The sequence below is a fragment of the Myotis brandtii genome, unplaced genomic scaffold (genome assembly GCF_000412655.1).
Source record: "Myotis brandtii unplaced genomic scaffold, ASM41265v1 scaffold99, whole genome shotgun sequence".
NCBI lineage: Eukaryota > Metazoa > Chordata > Mammalia > Chiroptera > Vespertilionidae > Myotis > Myotis brandtii.
In genome coordinates this window covers 3,121,891-3,141,255 of record NW_005372121.1, presented here as the reverse complement: position 1 = coordinate 3,141,255, position 19,365 = coordinate 3,121,891, and the positions used below count along the sequence as shown (strand labels likewise).

Here is a 19,365-nt window from a genome sequence, read left to right as displayed (position 1 = left end):
ACCAACTGAGCCACAAAGGCCAGGGCATTAAATAGCAGTCCTGAGAAACATGTGAATTTAGAAGTACAGTGATAAAAAGTTGAATCCAGCTCCATCTCCAGTGAACTGTGTGGCCTTGGATCACTCTCTCTGTCTGGGCTTTAATTTACACTTCTGTAAAAGTGTAGAGAGCATAGAAACCAAGATGGTGGCATAGGTAAACACCGGAGTTTGCTGCCTCGAACAACCACTTCAAAAATACAACTAAAAGACGGAACAGACATCATCTAGAACCACAGGAAGGCTGGCTGAGTGGAAATTCTACAACTAGAAGGAAAGAGAAAAGCATACCGAGACTCAGAGGAGGCGCAGTGTGGAAATAAAATACTAAGGTACAGAGGCGCACATGGAGTGGGCTGGCGGCTGAGGGCGCGGTTGTCGTTTTCAATCGGGAGGGAGTCTCAGGCTCCGAGCTCCAGTTCCGGGCAAGTCTCTGGGGACCCAGACTCATACGGGAGAAGTGGGACTGTCTGGCATCGGTCGGAACTCGAGGGCAGCTTTCTCTCGGAGGGGCTTGCAGCGATTACCGAGACACTCAATAAAAATTTTTTTAAAAAGATAAAATAACAAACTCATGAAATCAGCCTTTGGTGGCTTTATTACACAGGCCCTAGAGCTTTCTGATAAGTTAATTAAGAAAAAAAATATAAAGGCACTTAAGATTTTATTATTTTTGTGAAGGGAAAGAAACAATAGAGTGGCAAATGTGGGACACCAGACTCACACTTATTTACATATGGACACCAAGCTACAACTGAGAAAGGAGTTCTAGAACTTTACAATAGATCACTGTAGAACATAATTTGGGATTAATCTGTTCTGTTCAAATTTCCTTCAGTTTTAAAACTAGTTAAAATGCTCTGTGTTCAGCTGAATCTGTTTTTACTCATTTGTTTTCTAATAAAAGAGATACATAGACGGGCAAGTTTAAAAATATACTGACTATGTTATGAGTGAATGACTACAATATGGCACCAGCACTACCAGAATGCTTTTGGAAGTACAACAAGATCCCAAACCCTAAAATTCTCATTTTCCTTTTAGAACAAATTGTGATATATCTTAAACAAGGTTCTGATATGTTACATAATTAAAAACATTCCAATCTTGATGGGTATTAAACATTTTATTTAAAATTTTAAAGTAAAAAAAAAAAGGTACACAAATACAGACTACATTATGATGACCAAGGCAGTATTCTACATGGCAAAAGCAAAACAAAATTTTAAAAGTAAATGTATAAAGCAAAATACCTGATAGCCAATTCAGGCTGCGTCCACATAAAATGATCTGACCACATGCTTATACAAAATAAATTTTTTCTTAGAACACCAAAATTCCAACCATTCTGACTGTCAAATGCCTTTTTCCCCTGGTGAGTATTTTCAGAGAACTTTATATAATATAAAAAAGATTGACATGGCACTTAAAGACTACAAAATACAGAACACAATTAGAAACATATTTGTAATGCAATTCTGTATAAAATATACACAGTAAATCTTAGATTTTAAAAAAGGATTAAAAACTAAAGACCACCCTGAATAATGGCTAAAACCTCATCACAGAAAAATGCTTATCGCTTGCAACATTGATAGAAAACTGATGGGATTTTTTTTGAGATGATATCTAACTTGAGGAAGTCATTCATTCAAAATGTATTTAAAACAGTAGGTAAATAGTACTCACTGCCTACCTCTACTCAAAATGTTTTATCATGAGTACTCTTTCTAATATTTAACCACAGGACAAAAATAAAAGAATGACTCAAAAGTTTCCTCAAAATATGGTTCCAAAGACCCAACAGAATTCTAAGGTAGGCCCAGTAATGTGTTTTTAAACAAACTTATCCCACATTCTAAATTTTTAGAAATAATGCCCTAGGGGGAAACAGCACCACTTAAAAGCAAGATCATAAACATGTATCATAAGATGTCAGAATTTTCTGTAAGTTTATGATTGAAGTGAATACTGCTTTTTTTTAAAAACAAGTTTCAGGTATTAAGAGAAACATGTATACCTCTTAAATAAACATGTGGATATAAACATTTTTCCTTTGAGGTTTTCATTGCTTTCAGACATAATTATTTAAAGAAAAGACTACATGGCCAGGCAGGCCCTGGCCAGTGTGGCTCAGTTGGTTGGAGCATCGTCCTGTGCACCAAAAGGTGGTGGGTTCAATTCCCGGCAGGGCACATACCCAGGTTGCGCATTTGATCCCTGGTCGGGGCACGTATAGGGGAGCAACCCATAAGTGTTTCTCTCTCACATTGATGTTTGTATGAGAAAGAGAAACTCTGTAGAATAATAATCTTAAAAAATCATAAAATAAAAAGAGTACATGGTCAGAAACTTTGGGAAAATTGTATTTCTAATGAAATGTAATATCCAAAAAAAGGAGATATTAAATGCCTACAAATTTTAAGTAATTCTAAGCTGAAGACTCAATAGCTTTCCCCAAAATTAAATTTTACTAAGATTGGGGAATTATAAGTAATTTAGATGATGGTGGTTACTTTTAGGTCCCTTTTCATTTAAAAAAAAAAAAAATTAAAATAACAGAAGGATGCTATCCCTGGCATCCCTTTACATAACACATTCCTAAACACTAATATTAATAAAACATAATCTGAAGAACTCTGCCTCTGAAATGTATTGTATTCTGTATTACGTGTGGTACCTACTTAACAAAAACTCGCTTAAGTGGTTGGGACTGTGATGTGAGTGTATGTGTGGGTCCTGAACACTTATTCATGTTTATTATTTTTTATGGATTTCACTGCAGACTCCATAAACAGGGTCCAAAAGTGTGGATAATGTGTTTTGGAGTAGGAAGTAAGTATGTTTGGAAGGTAAATTATTTTCTTGTATACTAAATTATAAGGGCAAATAGTATACATTCCGTCTCCATTAGATAAATAGAATGCTTTTACAAGTTTTGTAATAAGTGCCTCCTTATTTAATCAAATCACAAAAGCAACTGTGAGATTACTCTCCAATAAGAAATAAATATTACCATTGCACTTTTTTTATATATCCTTTAAATTTCTATTTTTCCTTCCTATATACTGAGAACTTTTCCATTCGGCTACATCGTGGATCCTTTGAACTACATTTGTTCACATTCCAGCTAAAGTTCTGGCTAAAGGGACTAGCTCAGAAACTAACCCCTCTTATACAAAAGAACTCAAAAACAGCTAATGATTTGGAATCTGATTCTTAATAAAATGTGCCTAACTTTTTCCTCAAGAAGAATCTGTATTCCCCAATTTTTAGCAAGTAATACCTTTTATTATCAGTCAACTTAACAATTGCTACCTTAAAAATCAGTAATTATCCAAGGCAATGATAAAATTTACAGCTGAATTTTTAAACACAAAGAATTCATACACTAACAGGTAATATATTTTGAATTAATCTTTTTATTCCAAAATTAAATACTTAAAAGGAAGTATGACAAAAATCACAGGGAGGCTTATGATGTAATACCACCATGTGCCTTAATGCAACAGACACTCTTTTGAAAAGCAGTGGTAAGTAGTTTCTTCAAAGGAAAAAGACAACTTTGTTACTCATCAGTAGGCTGCTAGACTACCAGTAAAACTGAATTTTGACACGATTGTCTGGAAACTAGTCTCTTTTTTTTCCATAGTTAAATTTATATGTAATAATTGACTCTTACAGTCAACAAATACAAGATATTGAGCGCTTTTTTGTAGTTGGCAAATATCAAATGGTTCATCATATCCAGGCTGGTAATGAGTTTTCCATGCATTAAATGGCAACACGAGCAAAATGCACAGTTGAGAAACGAGGATCAGACGCATTCTTCCGCAGACATCAAAAGAGGATTGATGTACTCAAAGCCTTCAAACTCAGACTGATCAATCTTCCTCACAATATCACTGTTGGGACAAAAATAAATTAATTTCCATAATCAATATTTCTTCAACGTATTTAAATGGTAAAATTAAGATTAAGAAACAAAAAATAAGGCTAATTTATGTGAATTATGGAAAGAAGTTTTACAAGTTTTTAGATTAATCCCAAAATATTTTCTAGAAGAATCAAGAGTCCTGGAAAAACCAAAAAGGCTAAAAGACTCGCAAGCAACTTTAGAATCAAAAAGTAACCCAAACTGAAGACTGGGATTTAAAAAGGCACAAGTTATCACAATTCTAGTTCATCTTAACTTTTGACCTGAACAACATTCATAGTTACAGGTAAACATCCAGGTCTGAATTAGGCATTCAATTTAGTAGTCACCTCAACAGCCAGATGGAATATATGGTGAAGAGAAGGCCCAGAAGATGTTAACCAGAAGGAAAAGGCAATAGGGACAAGTACACTGAGAGACCTGGAATGAAGGGAGAACGCCACGGACAGGCAATGGGTCACGGGGGAGGGAGAGGTTGACATTCGGTTACAGTGGGCTTCTAGTTAATATATGAGGAGTGAGTAGTACTAGCGAATATTTTAATACGTCAATGTACACATCTTACTGCAAAGCACAAAGTTACACAGGATATAGTTTCTGTCCTTCAAGGAGGGAAGGTACCTTATAGAACAGAAAGCTACAAGAGGAAGCAGTACCTGCTAAGTTTCATATAGGACAAGCTAAGTCCTGTGATAAACACATTTCTAAAGAAAAGTGTGGTACTTGCTTCGGCAGCACATATACTAAAATCAGGAGGGTCCAGGGGAGATGCGCATGGCCTCTGTGTAAGGATGACATGCAAATTTGTGAAGCGTTCACATTTTTTGAGAAGTACAGATTGGCAGTTATAGAACAGTCATGGGGATGTGGAGTACAGCAGGGAAATATGGTCAATAATATTGTGGTAACTATGTATGGTGCCGGTTGTCTGGCCTTTGCTGTACACCTGAAACTGATACAAATGATACTGAATGTAAACTGTAATTTAAAAATTTTTTAAAAATCAAGAAAGCAAAACAAAACAAAATAAAAGGGCGACGTCTAGTTAGAGAAATTTTTTTAAAAAAGCATTCATTTAGCAAACACTTACTGGATGAAATTATGAAAGATTATGCTAGGTCTGGGGAAATGAAAGTAATTTTATTAGAGTTGGAGCACAGGAATAGAAGAAGGGTATTAATGTGGCAGATGATTCTGGGAGGGAAGTAATGGCTAGCTCAGAGAATCTAGTGATGTTTACACTATGGAGTTTCACCTTGATCCATCCAAGACTGGGTTGCATTTGAGAAAGCTCTGAAAGATGGGGAAGATTTCAACAGATGAAAATTAAGGAAGAACATAGAGGAAATGGCACGAGTAAAGGTTAGCAGCACACTATCAGGGAATGGTGAGTAAGAGACTAATCAGATCACAGCGTTTGTGTTAAAGCAGAGCAAGAGCTATGGCTAGAAAGTTAGGCTGGAGCAGATGGTGGGAGGCCTTAAATGCTAGCCAAGAGGATAGGTGTTATTTGCTAGGCAATGCGGGAGCTGTTAAAGGTTTCTGGAGTGGCACCTCATGAGGTGTACAGAGTGGGATGCAAAGTAAAGGAGTCCATTTAGGAAGGTGGCATAATATTCTAGGTATGATTTGAAAGAGATTTGAATTGGGTTTATGGTAATGCAAATGAAAACGAAAGATGTGATGCAAATGATGAAGTAAAGGAAAAACAGACATGGACTTGGCAGGTGAAGGTCTTATATAGGTTTTTAATGAAAAGGAGGAATCAATGATCCTAATACTCTGAATCCGAGTGCAGGAATGCACAGTGCTGCAATGAGCAAAAAAGGCAAATAAAAACAAGGAATCACTGAGAACAGAAAAAGGGACCATAAAGAGTCATTACTTTGATTTCAGACTTCATATGTCTGAGGTGCTTGTCTGACAAGCTAGGGAGGTGTTGAACAAGCGAATGGAAATGCAGCTCAGGATAGATACCAGGGCGGTGGCTAGGTTTAGAAACCATCATTCATTTATTCTTCACAGCAACCTTGTGAGGTAGGCAATACAAGAAGAAACAGGCTCAGAGAAGTTATGCAATTCACACCCAGGTTACCCAGATGGTAAGAGGTGGCGTCTGAATTCAAATTCCTATCTTTTGATTAAACCCAGTGCTCTTTCTAAAACACGATGCTGTCTGAAATAAGGACTTTGGTACATATATATCTCTTTCTTTTAATAGACAGTAAGTTTTTTTTGCAATATTGGCCTAAGTTTTGATCAGTTTTGAATGTCTAGTACTTAGCATAGTGCCCCTGCTCAATAATTGTTGGCCAAGTTAGCTGGGAGTCCTTTTTAATAGCTGGTATCCATGCTACGGGGCTGGCTGACATCTCCAAGATACAAACTGCATACAGCAAAGAGAAGGCTGGCGTGAACAGAACCATGAAGCACCCTAGTCTCAAGGAGGGGACAAGGGAAGAAAGGTGACAAGTGGTCACAGAGGTGAAGTAGAAGCAGGATGGGTGGTGCCAACCAAAGCAAGGCCATGAGTGCCAAATGCTTTACGGACATCAGGGGACATTGGAACTGATCAAAACATGCCTTAAAATTTAGAAAGTAAGAAGTCAATTCAAGCTTCAAAAGCTGAAGGAGCAGGTTAAATTGTGTTTTTAAAGTGCTGACAGTAAGAAAGTGCGATCAATGTTGACTATTATGAAGGCATTCGATAGAGATACTGCTTATTTTTCCTTTACCATGAGCATCTATTAACTATCTTTGAAAAAGCTTGCAGATGAAAAGAAAATAAGAAAAGAATGTGGTGGTTCAAAGAAGTGCTAAGATTCACGAGAAAAAAATTAGGATATCTGAGCATGTTTATAGGCAGAGGGAAAGAAGCTGAAAGAAAGAAATTAAAGAAGGTGGAGTAATGGCGGCAACTGAGTAAATAAGATCCTGGAGGAAAATAAGGGAACAGGTCTAGGAAAATAGGAGAGCACCCCTTGCAAAGACAGAGAGCTTTCCAAGAATGGGGAAGAAGAAATAGGTTGAGAAGAGTTAGAAAGCAATTCTGAGATGCAAGCACCCTAATGACAGCTGAAAAGGGAGCAAGCTCACAACAGGGAGGTCTTGATCCGTGCAGTCAAGTTAAGACAGAGTTAAACCATTAAGAGTGATGGAGGCAGGGCTGAAATGTACAGACAGTTTGGAACAGCTGCAATGAGGAATGTGATAAGAATTAACAAGACATAAATGTCTGCCGAGCTGTCAGAGCCTCCTTGAGACGAGAGAATGAATCTGTAATGACAGGTAAAGGATCAAAACATCCCAAAATTATTCCAAAGCCTATTTTAACAATATGTAACACGAACACAAAAAAAATATATGAGCCCTAACCGGTTTGGCTCAATGGATAGAGCATCAGCCTGCGGACTCAAGGGTCCCAGGTTCGATTCCAGTCCAGGGCATGTACCTTGGTTGCGGGCACATACCCAGTAGGGAGTGTGCAGGAGGCAGCTGATCGATGTTTCTCTCTCATCGATGTTTCTAACTCTCTATCCCTCTCCCTTCCTCTCTGTAAAAAAAACAATAAAATATATTAAAAAATATATATGAGATCACTGTTGGCTGGACGTGATAATTTGATGTAATATTTTTAAAAAGCAATTTGGCAATACACACCAAGAGCTTTAAAATCCATACCCCTTGATCTAGTTCCCTTTCTAGGAATCTATCTAAGGTCATACTCAGGAACTCGAAGATAGTCATCATCGAAATGAAAAACAGTGCAGCGCAGTGGAAACAGCACAGGCCGTAGCCACTCATATTTGGGTCTGAATCCTGGCTCTGCCCCCTCACATCAGAGTAACTTATGCTTAACCTCTCTGAGCCTGTTTCCTCATCTGTAAAACAAAGATGATAATAACTAGGTTTACGAGGTTGTGAGAATGAGAGAGAACGCATGTAAGTCAAAGTAGAAAATGCCCATGATTGTCATAATTTATAGTGATATAATAGATTCAATACCCAGTAACTCCGTGGTTAGATAAGTTATAGTGTAATCTGATCATGAAACATTATAGAGCCACTCAAAGTGGGACCGTCAAAGAACTCCGACACTATTTCCGTCTATGGAATTACTTACTCATCATCTGGAGTGAGCTGGACAGGTTCATTAGTAAACTGAGAATCAAAGTTGTCCAAACCAAATTCCCCAGAAATATTTGGTTTAAAGGGAGGTACCACCTGCTTTTGCTCCATCTAGAAAGACAGATTGGATGACAGTTCAAGCCTGCATTCTTGGAAAAATCCCCCTCTACATTCCTCCTCTGCCCTCAGAGGTTTCCCAGTCTTATTAAAGTGAGTCCCCAGGTAAGGCGCCACAACACTATTCACAGTGAGGGAAGTAATTTACAAATCTGAGCAGCGGTGCAGGTCTCAATATTACAATCTGTTCCACGTTAGAGAGAGGTTTTAAGTAATTTAGGCTGTGATACACTCGTTTTTCAACATTCTTTCAAGGTAATAAAATTTGGCCCAAGATAATGATGAAACCCAACACAGAAAACAATCACAATTTACATACCATATCCCAGTCAACATTTCGGAAGAACGGGTGTCCCTGAATATCAGCAAATCCTGTTTGAGGATGACAACCCAATCGTTCCTTTGGGTCCTATGGTGGAAAGAAATGTTTCAAAAATGGGTGAATATCAGGCTTTAGAATACATGATCTTTGTGACCTGTGTTCTGTGTCTACTATATGATACCTTTATTTCTGAAATCAGAATGGTCTACCTTTCCTTTCTAGAAGGTACAACACTAGGTTCAAATGAGTATCTGAAGCTTGTGACAAGTAAGATTTCCTGATGGCTCTTTCTCCAGCTGTCATGTAATTAAAGTGAAGCTGCAACCACCCATGCTAAAGAGAAATGGGAGGGAAAATAGAGCAGCAGAATAATTTGAGCAGCATTCAGCTATGTCTTTGCCATGGGTTACAGTGACAAGTCAAATTTTGCAAACCCCCAAACTTCACAAGTTTGTTCTTAGCTCAATTTAGAAGCTCTATGCCCAATTACAGCAACAACTTATAATTTGTGTACAATAATGATACAACCTTTATCTGAATCACTGGACTGAGAAGGGGCCTACAACTTAGCTTATTCATTACTGTGAAATGAAAACATGTTCCCAGCCCCCAGTCCCCCAATAAAAGGCATTTTATTTTGCATATTAACACCTCTGACCTTCACTTTTCACTGTGTTAAAGTTTAGGTTTCTAGTTTAACACTTTCCTCATATAAAGCACTCACTCTACATAATAAAAGGTTAATATGCAAATTGTCCCCTCAAGAGTTCGACTGACCAACTGGGAGTTCAACCGCTCGCATGACATGCACTGACCACCAGGGGGTGGCGCAAAATGAAGGAAAGCCCCGACCGGCAGCCGGCAGCCAGGGGAAGGAAGGCCCTGATTGGCCCTGATTGCCTAGAAACCCTACCCATGCACAAATTTCATGCACCAGGCCTCTAGTTTAAAATAAGCTTCAATTTCTTATTTTATTAAAAGTCATCATTATCTTATCCATTTATCTTAGAAGGTAAATGCACATTAACCTATAATTTGATTTGATTGCCAAGATCATTGTAACACAATAAGAAGTATGTATTTGGTCTTTGTCCCTGGTTGGACCCAAAGTTTCTAAAACCCTTTTAACTTCCTGAGTGACAGGAGTGTCTTTTTGTCTATTCTATTTTGTTATTCATAACAAGTCCCTTTCAATGATTCCTGAATTTACCCTAATAGGGTGACTCTTGGTGGGCCTCTAGATAGCTTCAGGATGGGGTCTGATTGCCAGAGGAACCAACCATGCAATTAAAGGGTTGGGACTTTGAGCCCAATTTCCAGAAGGACTACAAATTGAGCTCAATCACCAATGGCCTATGATATAATCAATCATGCTTATGTGAAGGCACCTCCATAAAAATCTCTATATCATGGGGGTCACAGAGCTTCTGGCTGGTGAACATATCTATGTGCCAGGAGGTGGCACACCCCAACGCCACAGAAACAGAAGCTCCTGTGCTCAGGACCCTTCTGGACCTCACCTCTTCGTCTGGTTGTTCCTTTGTAATCTTTGTAATCCACCAGTGATAGTAAGTAAATGTTTTCCTGATTTTCTGTGAGCCATTCTAGCAAATTATTGAAACTAAAGTGTGTGTGGGGGGAGGGAGGGGGACCCCCAATTTTATAGCCAAGTCAGACAGAAGTGGTACCCAATACTTGTGACTGGCCTCTGAAGTGAGGGCAGTCTTGTAGAATTGAGCCCTTATACCTGTGGAGTCTGATGCTAACTCCAGGTAGTTAGTGTCAGAAATGAAGTGAAATATAGGACACATAGTTGGTATCTGGAGAGCTGGAGAATTGGTTGTTGGTGTGGAAAAAAAACCTATACACTTGGTTATAAATGTTATCAGTAAGAACAGTTCAGAATCATAACTTTAGATAGATCCTAAAACTATAGCCTACCATCTACAACAAACAACTGAATGCATTCAGATTTGTTAAGAGCGAAGAAGATTCATTTCTTCTGAATGTTATCTAATCATAGGGTTTTTGACATGGGAATCTGTAGAGAACACGACTGCCCCAAGTGCTCAATAAGTAAAGAGATTCTATGAATATGAATGCAAAGAAAATTGAAAATAAGAGCAGAAAGTATAATTAAGACCATCCCCAAAGATGTAATTTTTCCTTAATTGAGTACACGGTATGTATCATTTACATTGAAAATAACATATGTAATATACAGCTGGGAGTAAATTATGTTGGCAAATGGAAAGGACAGCTCATCTCAGTATCTAATGTTGTCAATTTACTCTTTGGCGAAGAGACAAATTCCAGATGTAACTGAAAAAATTACATCCTCTGATACTTTGGAATTTTACATTGCTTGATTCTCTACTCACCAGTCTCATTTATATAGAGATAAACCACTAAAGATTTTTTATACAGGATTTATACCTTGTTGAGAAAACTCTTTAGGACACTTGCAGCTTTTACAGACAGGGAACGTGGTATTCGAATTTGTTTTTCCAAAATAACTAGAAAGATAAAATAATGGCATTATATTTAACTTTTACATGGCTTTCATCTTTACATTTTTATTATGAGATATTCAAGGCATTTTAGCAGAAAAAAATAAGACATTACATAGACTGCTTAAACGTCTCTGTGTACTTTCCCAGCCCCATTCCTCTCTGTTTTTAATCATTTACATGCCTGTTTTATCTTTGACTACCTTATTGTGCCTTAGTTTCCTCATCTGTAAAACTGGTAAAAATAATACCTGCTTCATAGGTTTGCTATGAGGTGTAAATGAATTAATATCTGGAAAATGTGTGGCGCATATTACTGTTTTGGATTTGACTGGACATTGCCAAATTATTCTTCAAAGATGTGTCGATTTCACTCCCGCCAGCAGTCTATGAAGAATTCCAGCTGCTCCACATCCTCACCAGCACCGGTATTAACAACACTTTAAATTTTTTGCCAAATGTATGGGGTATGAAAGAGTAGTTCATTAATGTTTTAATGTGCATACCCTAACCACTAGTGAGGTTGGACATCTTTCCACATATTCCATGGCCTTTGGGATTTGCTATTATATGAGATATTTATTCCTATTGTGAGAGCCCTTAATTATTAAATGTAAAATTTTATGGCAGTCTTCCCACTTCTTTGGACTGTGTGTTGGGGATGTGTACTTATCTGCTTGTTTCTGTTCTGTTCAACTCTTTGTATTCCCAATTGTGGGGCTTTTATCTTCACCTTTTGATACCTCTTATCTTCTTGGTACTCTACTTTTTCCCATATTGTTCTTGAACTTATGTACTTGGCCTCGGGTTCATGTGAAAAGACTGTCCTCTCTAGCCACAGGATTTCTTCCCCCAATCTCTGTTTGCAGTATACAATCTGATGGAAACTGTTTTTGAGTATGAGACGGTAACTGGCAAATGGAAATGGACACTACAGAGGTAGAAAAGATGTAAAAAAAAGTCAAAGCCTCACACATGAAGGAAGACATTCTCGAGATTCTTTTCTCCTTCCTTTTTTTAAAAATTGATTTTTAGAGAAAGAGGAAGGGAAAGGGAGAGAGAGAGAAACATTGATGTGAGATCAAAACAACCATCAGCTGCCTCCTACACAGTCCCTACTGGGGATCGAGCCATCAAGCCAGATAATGTGCCCTGTCCGGAACCAAATTGGCAACACTTTGGTACACAGGACGACTCCTAACTAAGCCACACCGGCCAGGGCTATGTTCCTCTTTCTTACCTTGGAAGAGATAGTCCTCTGTGTTTTGATCAGGGTTATCAGAGCTCCCAACGATATCAAATGGAGACCTTCCTGCCATCATCTCAAACATTAGTACTCCAAGAGCCCACCAGTCAACACTGAAACCTTCAATAGAGAAATTTTAAATTATCCAATCTGCATTCTTAAACGTCATTAATTTGAGATTCATTTTATTACATAATAAAAAATAAACATAATGAGAACGTAAACTCTAGATGCATTATAACCACCGTGGTAGGCATAGAGGATTGCAAGCATATTTCACTTATCAACAAGGGGAGGTACCTGAGAGATAACTTTAAAAATAAACTATAAAAAAATAACACATTCAGTTTCTTTTCTTAAATAAATGTGTAATTTCAGACTCACAGTCCGTATCTAATATTTTGTTCTGTTGACATAATTAAATTGCATTTGAGAATAACTTTCCTGGGTCTAAAACTTGATCTTCTGCTAGCTGATTAAAGATTCTTGAAGAACCTTGGAATCAGATTATGAGCAGCGGTCAGAAGTACCCATCCTCCTTTACATTTGCTGAAACGAGAGGTCTAGAACCAAAGCAGTCATGCTTTCTTAAGATAAAGCACGTCTTAAAGATATCCCAAGAAATCTGAACAATCTTCCAGAGACTGTTCTGGAGTCATATGGATGATGTTTAAATCCCTACTCTGCCACTTCCCAGTTGTATGACCTTGAGGAGGTTACTTAAACTTTCTACACATTAGTTTCCTCGTCTGTGAAATGGGAATTAACAGTGTTTATGTCATATGATTGAGAGCATTAACTTAGGTAATATATATAGACTGCTTAGAATAGTGCCTAGTACCCTTTAGTGCTTGTCACTAATAAAATATCATTCAAATGTGTACCCCCAAATACTGTCAAAGTTCCACTGTCTCCAATTTCACAGTTTGGGCTTTAATGTAGATTTTAAGGGGATCAGGATAGCTTATACTAATAAGATCAACTTTAAAATACTATAGTATACTATAATGCAATTTGTACCACATCTAACCACCCTTTTAGCACATAGCTAAAATACCATCTATTAATTTATTACCATAATCTTCTCCTCTTAAAATTTCAGGAGCAATGTAATTTGGAGTACCACAGAAAGTGCTTGTTGTATCTCCTGGCCGTAATCCTTCCTTTTATAAAAAAGAAAAAAAGAGAACCAATAAGACCCAAAATGTCGTTTTAAATTCACCTCTTTTATTTCACCTATAGAAGCTCAGCAACTGTTAAGCTTAAATAAAATATCACTAGCACAGTTGCCTTTCACATTAAAATCATGGATTGAAATAGCTCAAAGAAAATCTGTCCTCATTAGGTGTTGATAAAAAATCAGTTCAATTACGATAAAAATTGCATTTAAAATAATTTATATTCAAGTTAAGTTTAATAGAAAAAGTTAAATTATATTAGAGTAAAAGGAATTATATTTTATGAAGAAAAGAAGCACTTTAACCTTGCTTCCTAATATAACCACAGCTGGCATTATGATGTTTCTCTCTGGTTGTTCCTAGTGCATAAGTTTTTTCGGTTTTGTATTTTAATAGCTGCAGGATGGAGAAAATTAAGACAAGACCCAGTAATCTGTATAAAAAGAGAAACTACACAATAACAAATGGAGCAATCACCAAGAAATTATAACAAACTATGTATGTGCCTAACAATACAGCCTCGAAATACAAAGAATAGAAATAGACAAAAGTATTAGCATTTTACAATCGCTGCTATGGACTGAATGTTTGTGTGCCTCCGAATTCATATATTGAAGCTCTAATGTGATAGGGGAAGTGGAGCCTTTGTAAGGTAATTAGGTCGTGAATTTAGAGCCCCCAGGATGGGATTAGTATCCTTGTAAAAAGGGAAAGACAGCTAGCCCTGCTCCCCACCCCATGGAGGATGCACTAAGAAGACAGCCATCTGTAAATGATGAAGAGTGCTGGCACCTTGACCTTGGACTTCCCAGCCTCCAGAACCATGAGAAACGAATGCTTGTTTTTGAAGCCACCTTGTTTTGAAGCAGCCCAAACTGATAATACAATCCCTAATCACAACTAGAGGCCTGATGCACAAAATCTGTGTACTTGTGTGTGTGTGGGAGGGGGTGGCCCTCAGCCTGGCCTGCGCCCTCTCGCAGTCCGTGAGCCCGGATTCTGGCTGAGCAGCGCTGGCCCCGTGGGAGCGCACTGACCACCAGGGGACAGCTCCTGCATTGAGCGTCTGCTCCCTGGTGGTCAGTGCACATCATAGCAACCAGTCGTTCCGCTGTCGGGCTGAAACCAGCTCTCCAACATCCCCTAAGGGGTCCCGGATTACAAGAGGGCGCAGGACAGGCTAAGGGACCCCACCAGTGCACGATCGGGGCCAGGGAGGTTGGCCAGCCGGGAGGGACCGCGGGAGGGCTCCAGGGCGTGTCTGGCCCAGCTTGCTCAGTCCTGATCAGCCAGACCCCAGCAGCAAGCTAACCTACCGGTCAGAGTGTCTGTTCCCTGGTGGTCAGTGCATGTCACAGCGACTGGTTGACCGGTTAACTGTCTGCCCCCTGGTGGTCAGTGCACATCATAGCGAGCAGTTGAGCGGCCTTAGCATATCATTAGCATATTACACATTGATTGGTTGAACAAACGACCAGATGACTGGACACTTAGCATATTAGGCTTTTATTATATAGGATGATAGATTACATGGCCAAAATTTAGTAAGCACAGAAAGATTTGGACAAAAGCTAGAGCTGAAAAAATATATAAATTATGTAGATAGAGAATATGTCTACCAATGTTTCTGTGTGGAGAAAGGAAGGAGGGAGAGAGAGTATGTGTGAGACTCCTTGCTTGCAAAATGGAGATTATATATCCTTTTTAAGTACACGTGAGATACTGACCAAATACTAAGTCATAAAGGAGGTCACGGTTTGATTCCCAGTGACGGCACATGCCCTGGCTGTGGGCTCAATCCCCAGTAGGGGCATGTAGGAGGCAGCTGATCAATGATTCTCTCTCATCACTGATGTTTCTATCTCTCTCTCCCTTCTTCTCTGAGATCAATAAAAATATATTTAAAAAACAATCAATAAGGTTTTCTTAAATAAAATCAACAAGATAGTTAAATATACAATTAAGCATCTGCTTCTTTTACTTTAGAAGCATGTAATTCCCTATGTAATTACAGACTTCTTAATGTTAATGACTACAAAAAATTCAACTGAATGTATGTACCTAGAATGTAACCATTTCCCAATGTTAAATTATATGGTAAAAATTCCAAAAAAAGGGGGGGGGGGGAGGAGGGAGCTATACATTGAAAAATCAAGCCTTCTTCACATTCCTGTCCCTGACACATCTTGCTCCAGCTCCCTAGAGGCAACCACTGTTATGAGGTTCTTGATGTGTCCCTCCTAAGATATTTTAGACATAGTGTATGTATTTTTCTTTAAATTTTACTCTATAAGCTATAACACTTCTATAAACATCTGGAAGAAATATTTAGTAATATGTTGTGACTCTAAAGATTATTTTGTGATTCCTCATAGGGATATATAAGCTATTCTGCAGATGAAGAAATATGACTGTGACTTAAGTTGTTTGGTACTATTGGCAATGATTTGACATATCGTTTAATAATAAATGACATTCACTTTCAGGGCAAAAGTCAGAGGCAAGGGATGCAGTCTGTTAACCTGTAACAGAGCTATGCTAAATCATTCACTTGTTGACTGAATTATCTAAATGTAGGCCCATCAGCTAAATTATCTACAGCGTAATAGAGATGTTACTATTAAAATTCCCCTGCTGATAAATCCTATATAATAAAAGACTAATATGCAAATCAACCAAATGGCGGAACGACCAGTTGCTATGCAGGAACTGCCCCCTGGTGGTCAGTGCGTTCCCACAGGGGGAGTGCAGCTCAACCAGAAGCGGGGCTCATTGCTGGCAAGCGCAGTGGCGGTGGTGGGAGCCTCTCCCGCCTCCGCAGCAGCGATAAGGATGTCTGACTGACAGCAGGCCTAAGCTGTCAGTCGGACATCCCCTGAAGGCTCCCAGACTGCGAGAGGGTGCAGGTCAGGCTGAGGGGGGACCCCGCCCCCCGCCAAGTGCATGATTTCATGCACCAGGCCTCTAGTAAATAAATAATTCATAAAATAGTCAAAGTTTTTCAGTCCATAAAAATCAATGTTCACAAAATATTTCAAACATAGCCTGAAGATATTAATTCAAGTTTTCATATGCCTCTAGTCATCACTATTCTAAGCACTCTTTATATAAAAGCATCTAGTGAGAAAGTGAAGGATTGATTAAATTAATTAAACCTAAAGGAAGTATTTCTGTAGAAACTACATAAATTTTTTTTAGTGTTTTAGATTTCCAAAGGAATTGTTACAAGGAAAAGAAATTCATCCAATATTTGCCAGAGGTCTGATTTTAGGAAAGTTTAAATACTGACTCTAAGTCATAAAATAAGAACATTCTATTTCCTGGGGATTCATTTCACATTTTGTGGAAAAAGACTGAACCTTTAAGCAAAACAGTGTTACAAAAAGAATAAAACACCAAGAAATGAAGGGCATGTCCTGAAAATGAACTGTACTTTATGTCAGATATTTAAAATTTAAATATAAAAAGAGATAAATTTCCTAGGAAAATTTTAAATGCATTATTGAGAATTACAATTAAATGGCAAAAACTGGAAGGTGATATGCAAGTAGTTGTGTTAACATTGAGGGACTGTAGATAATTTTTATCTTCAAAATTTTAATAGTATCACAACTTTCAAAAAAAGGTTACAGTGCATATGTAGAATTTAACTCATTATAGGACATATAACACAGAAAATATGGAATTCTGTAAATGGTTAGAAAAAAAGTACACAGTAGGGCAAAAGTAAGTTTACAGTTGTTCATATGGAAAATAATAAATAAAAGAATAAACTGTGTTTTACATATTCACAACTGTAAACCGACTTTTGCCCCACCCTGTATACTTGTTTTTGTGCTACAATTCCAAAAAGTATCCTAAACAAAGTAGTAATCATTTCTCCATCTTTAAGTATGAAGTTATTTTACCAAAACAATCTTAGCAGCATCTGAGAGCTTTCGAATAACCAGAATTTTCCCTCACCTTACACATGCCGTAGTCAGTGAGTTTAATGTGTCCTTCTGAGTCCAGCAATACATTGTCCAATTTCAAATCTCTATAAATTATCCCTCGTTCATGAAGGTAATTTAATGCTAGACTGATTTCTGCAGAGTAAAATCTAAAATAAAATGAAAAAACTCATTTGATTCAAGTTTTAAAACTGTAAATTTCTAGAGGAAGGTATTTAAGTCATACTCCTGTCTGCAAATTAAAACATCAAAATCATGTTAAAAGATTTTTTTCCTGTGTTTTTAGGAACAATACCAAACACAAATTAAAGTACCACTTTAAAACATCTGAACCCAAAACGTAATTATAAAAGATCCAGTATAGATCAAACTCATTAAGTTATCAATTTGAAAGTCTCAAACAGGGGTTGTTAATCTAGCTGGACCTCAGGCAGTCCATGCTCCCACAACTGGGGTAAAGTGTAAGTACCTGTGCACACGTATGCACATCTTCTACAGAGTTGCCATCACTTCTCTAAAGGACCAGTGACCTCACAAAATGCTAAGACCCACTGATTCGTGTAGAATAGAAAGAACACTAAGAGTCTATCACTGAAACCATAAAATCCATACCAAAATGCCTAGAGCCCTGACCGGTTTGGCTCAGTGGATAGAGCGTTGGCCTGCGGACCGAAGGGTCCCAGGTTTGATTCCGGTCAAGGGCATGTACCTTGGTTGCAGGCACATCCCCAGTAGGGGGTGTGCAGGAGGCAGCTGATCGGTGTTTCTCTCTCATCAATGATTCTAACTCTCTATCCCTCTCCCTTCCTCTCTGTAAAAAATCAATAAAATATATATTTTTTAAAATGCCTAGAAAAGGAACTGAAAGAAATTATTCTGCAACCATAATATTTAATATTAAAGAAAGAAGTTTTAAAATTGTCACCAACTCATTGGTGATAACCAGAACTTTTGACCTGACTAATGAAAACGAAATACCAAGCTGGTTTATGGCTGCTTAGATGAAGAGCATCACTATCTTGTTTGGAGATACGAAATATATACCTTCTAGCTACTTAATTCTATGAATAGGGAACTTGAGCCTTTAGTCTGTACTTTGGTTCTAGAAAAGCAAAGATGGTAAAAAAATAAATTAAAAAAAAATGGAACTTTAATACAATAAACTGGACTACTTTCCCCATGTCCCACTGAACAAACCAGAAACAAATACTGGGTATGTATTCACAAAATAAAGTATCATCCATGGCTTTGCTACTGAAGGGCCACCATTTGATAAAGCCTAAATAAACAATAAACATACAGTAAATAAAAGAAAGAGCAGTTTGGCCCTGAGGTTAATTCATATAATTTATAGCTTCTTATAAAATTGAAGGATATCTCTTTTTGACAAGAAATAAAAATTAATGAACTAGCAAGATTTTCACTAAATAAATTATTTAAAAAAAAATAAAATCTCTAACCTTTGTTACCAACGTGTACAAACTCACAGGCTTCATTTTTTTAAATTATTCTTATGAAACACAAAAGAGTGAGAATTACTGCTAATTATGAGTAAAAATCAAACCATGGCACTGAACTAAACTTCTTATCCAAGGCCATGATCCTTCCCCACCTAAATCTTCCAATATAGAAACAATTTACAATCTTGTATAATAATATTAAAGAAAGGGCACTAAATAGATAATATTTAATGCTCTTTGCTCGTATTCAACATGTATGGAATCACAGGAAAAAAGCCAACATCAGACCAATTCAAAAATTATAATTATAAGAATAGTCAGGCATGTATAATAGCTTAAGAGAGGAACTGTTTTATTACTCTCAAGTATATCTATATATGTAATCTATATATATAAAAGGCTAATATGCTAAGTGTCCGACCTTTCGACTGTTCAACCAGTACCTATGACGCACCCTGACCACCAGGAGGCAGACACT

General features: G+C 37.6%; 1 protein-coding gene across 2 annotated transcripts in view; it reads right to left on the bottom strand.

Moving 5' to 3' along the window:
• Positions 1 to 2,808: 2,808 nt before the first annotated feature.
• Positions 2,809 to 19,365, bottom strand: part of PRKCI (protein kinase C, iota) — a 53,713-nt gene continuing 37,156 nt past the window's right edge. The window contains exons 11-17 of one of the 2 annotated variants that reach the window (XM_014533606.1): positions 17,441 to 17,576; positions 13,375 to 13,462; positions 12,294 to 12,419; positions 10,980 to 11,059; positions 8,541 to 8,630; positions 8,100 to 8,215; positions 2,809 to 3,944 (exon numbers count right to left, since the gene is read on the bottom strand). In XM_014533606.1, coding sequence (XP_014389092.1) covers positions 3,857 to 3,944; positions 8,100 to 8,215; positions 8,541 to 8,630; positions 10,980 to 11,059; positions 12,294 to 12,419; positions 13,375 to 13,462; positions 17,441 to 17,576 — 724 coding nt within the window. In that variant the 3' untranslated portion in view covers positions 2,809 to 3,856. The remainder of the gene's footprint in view (positions 3,945 to 8,099; positions 8,216 to 8,540; positions 8,631 to 10,979; positions 11,060 to 12,293; positions 12,420 to 13,374; positions 13,463 to 17,440; positions 17,577 to 19,365) is intronic. The other variant, XM_014533607.1, reaches the window with a different exon arrangement.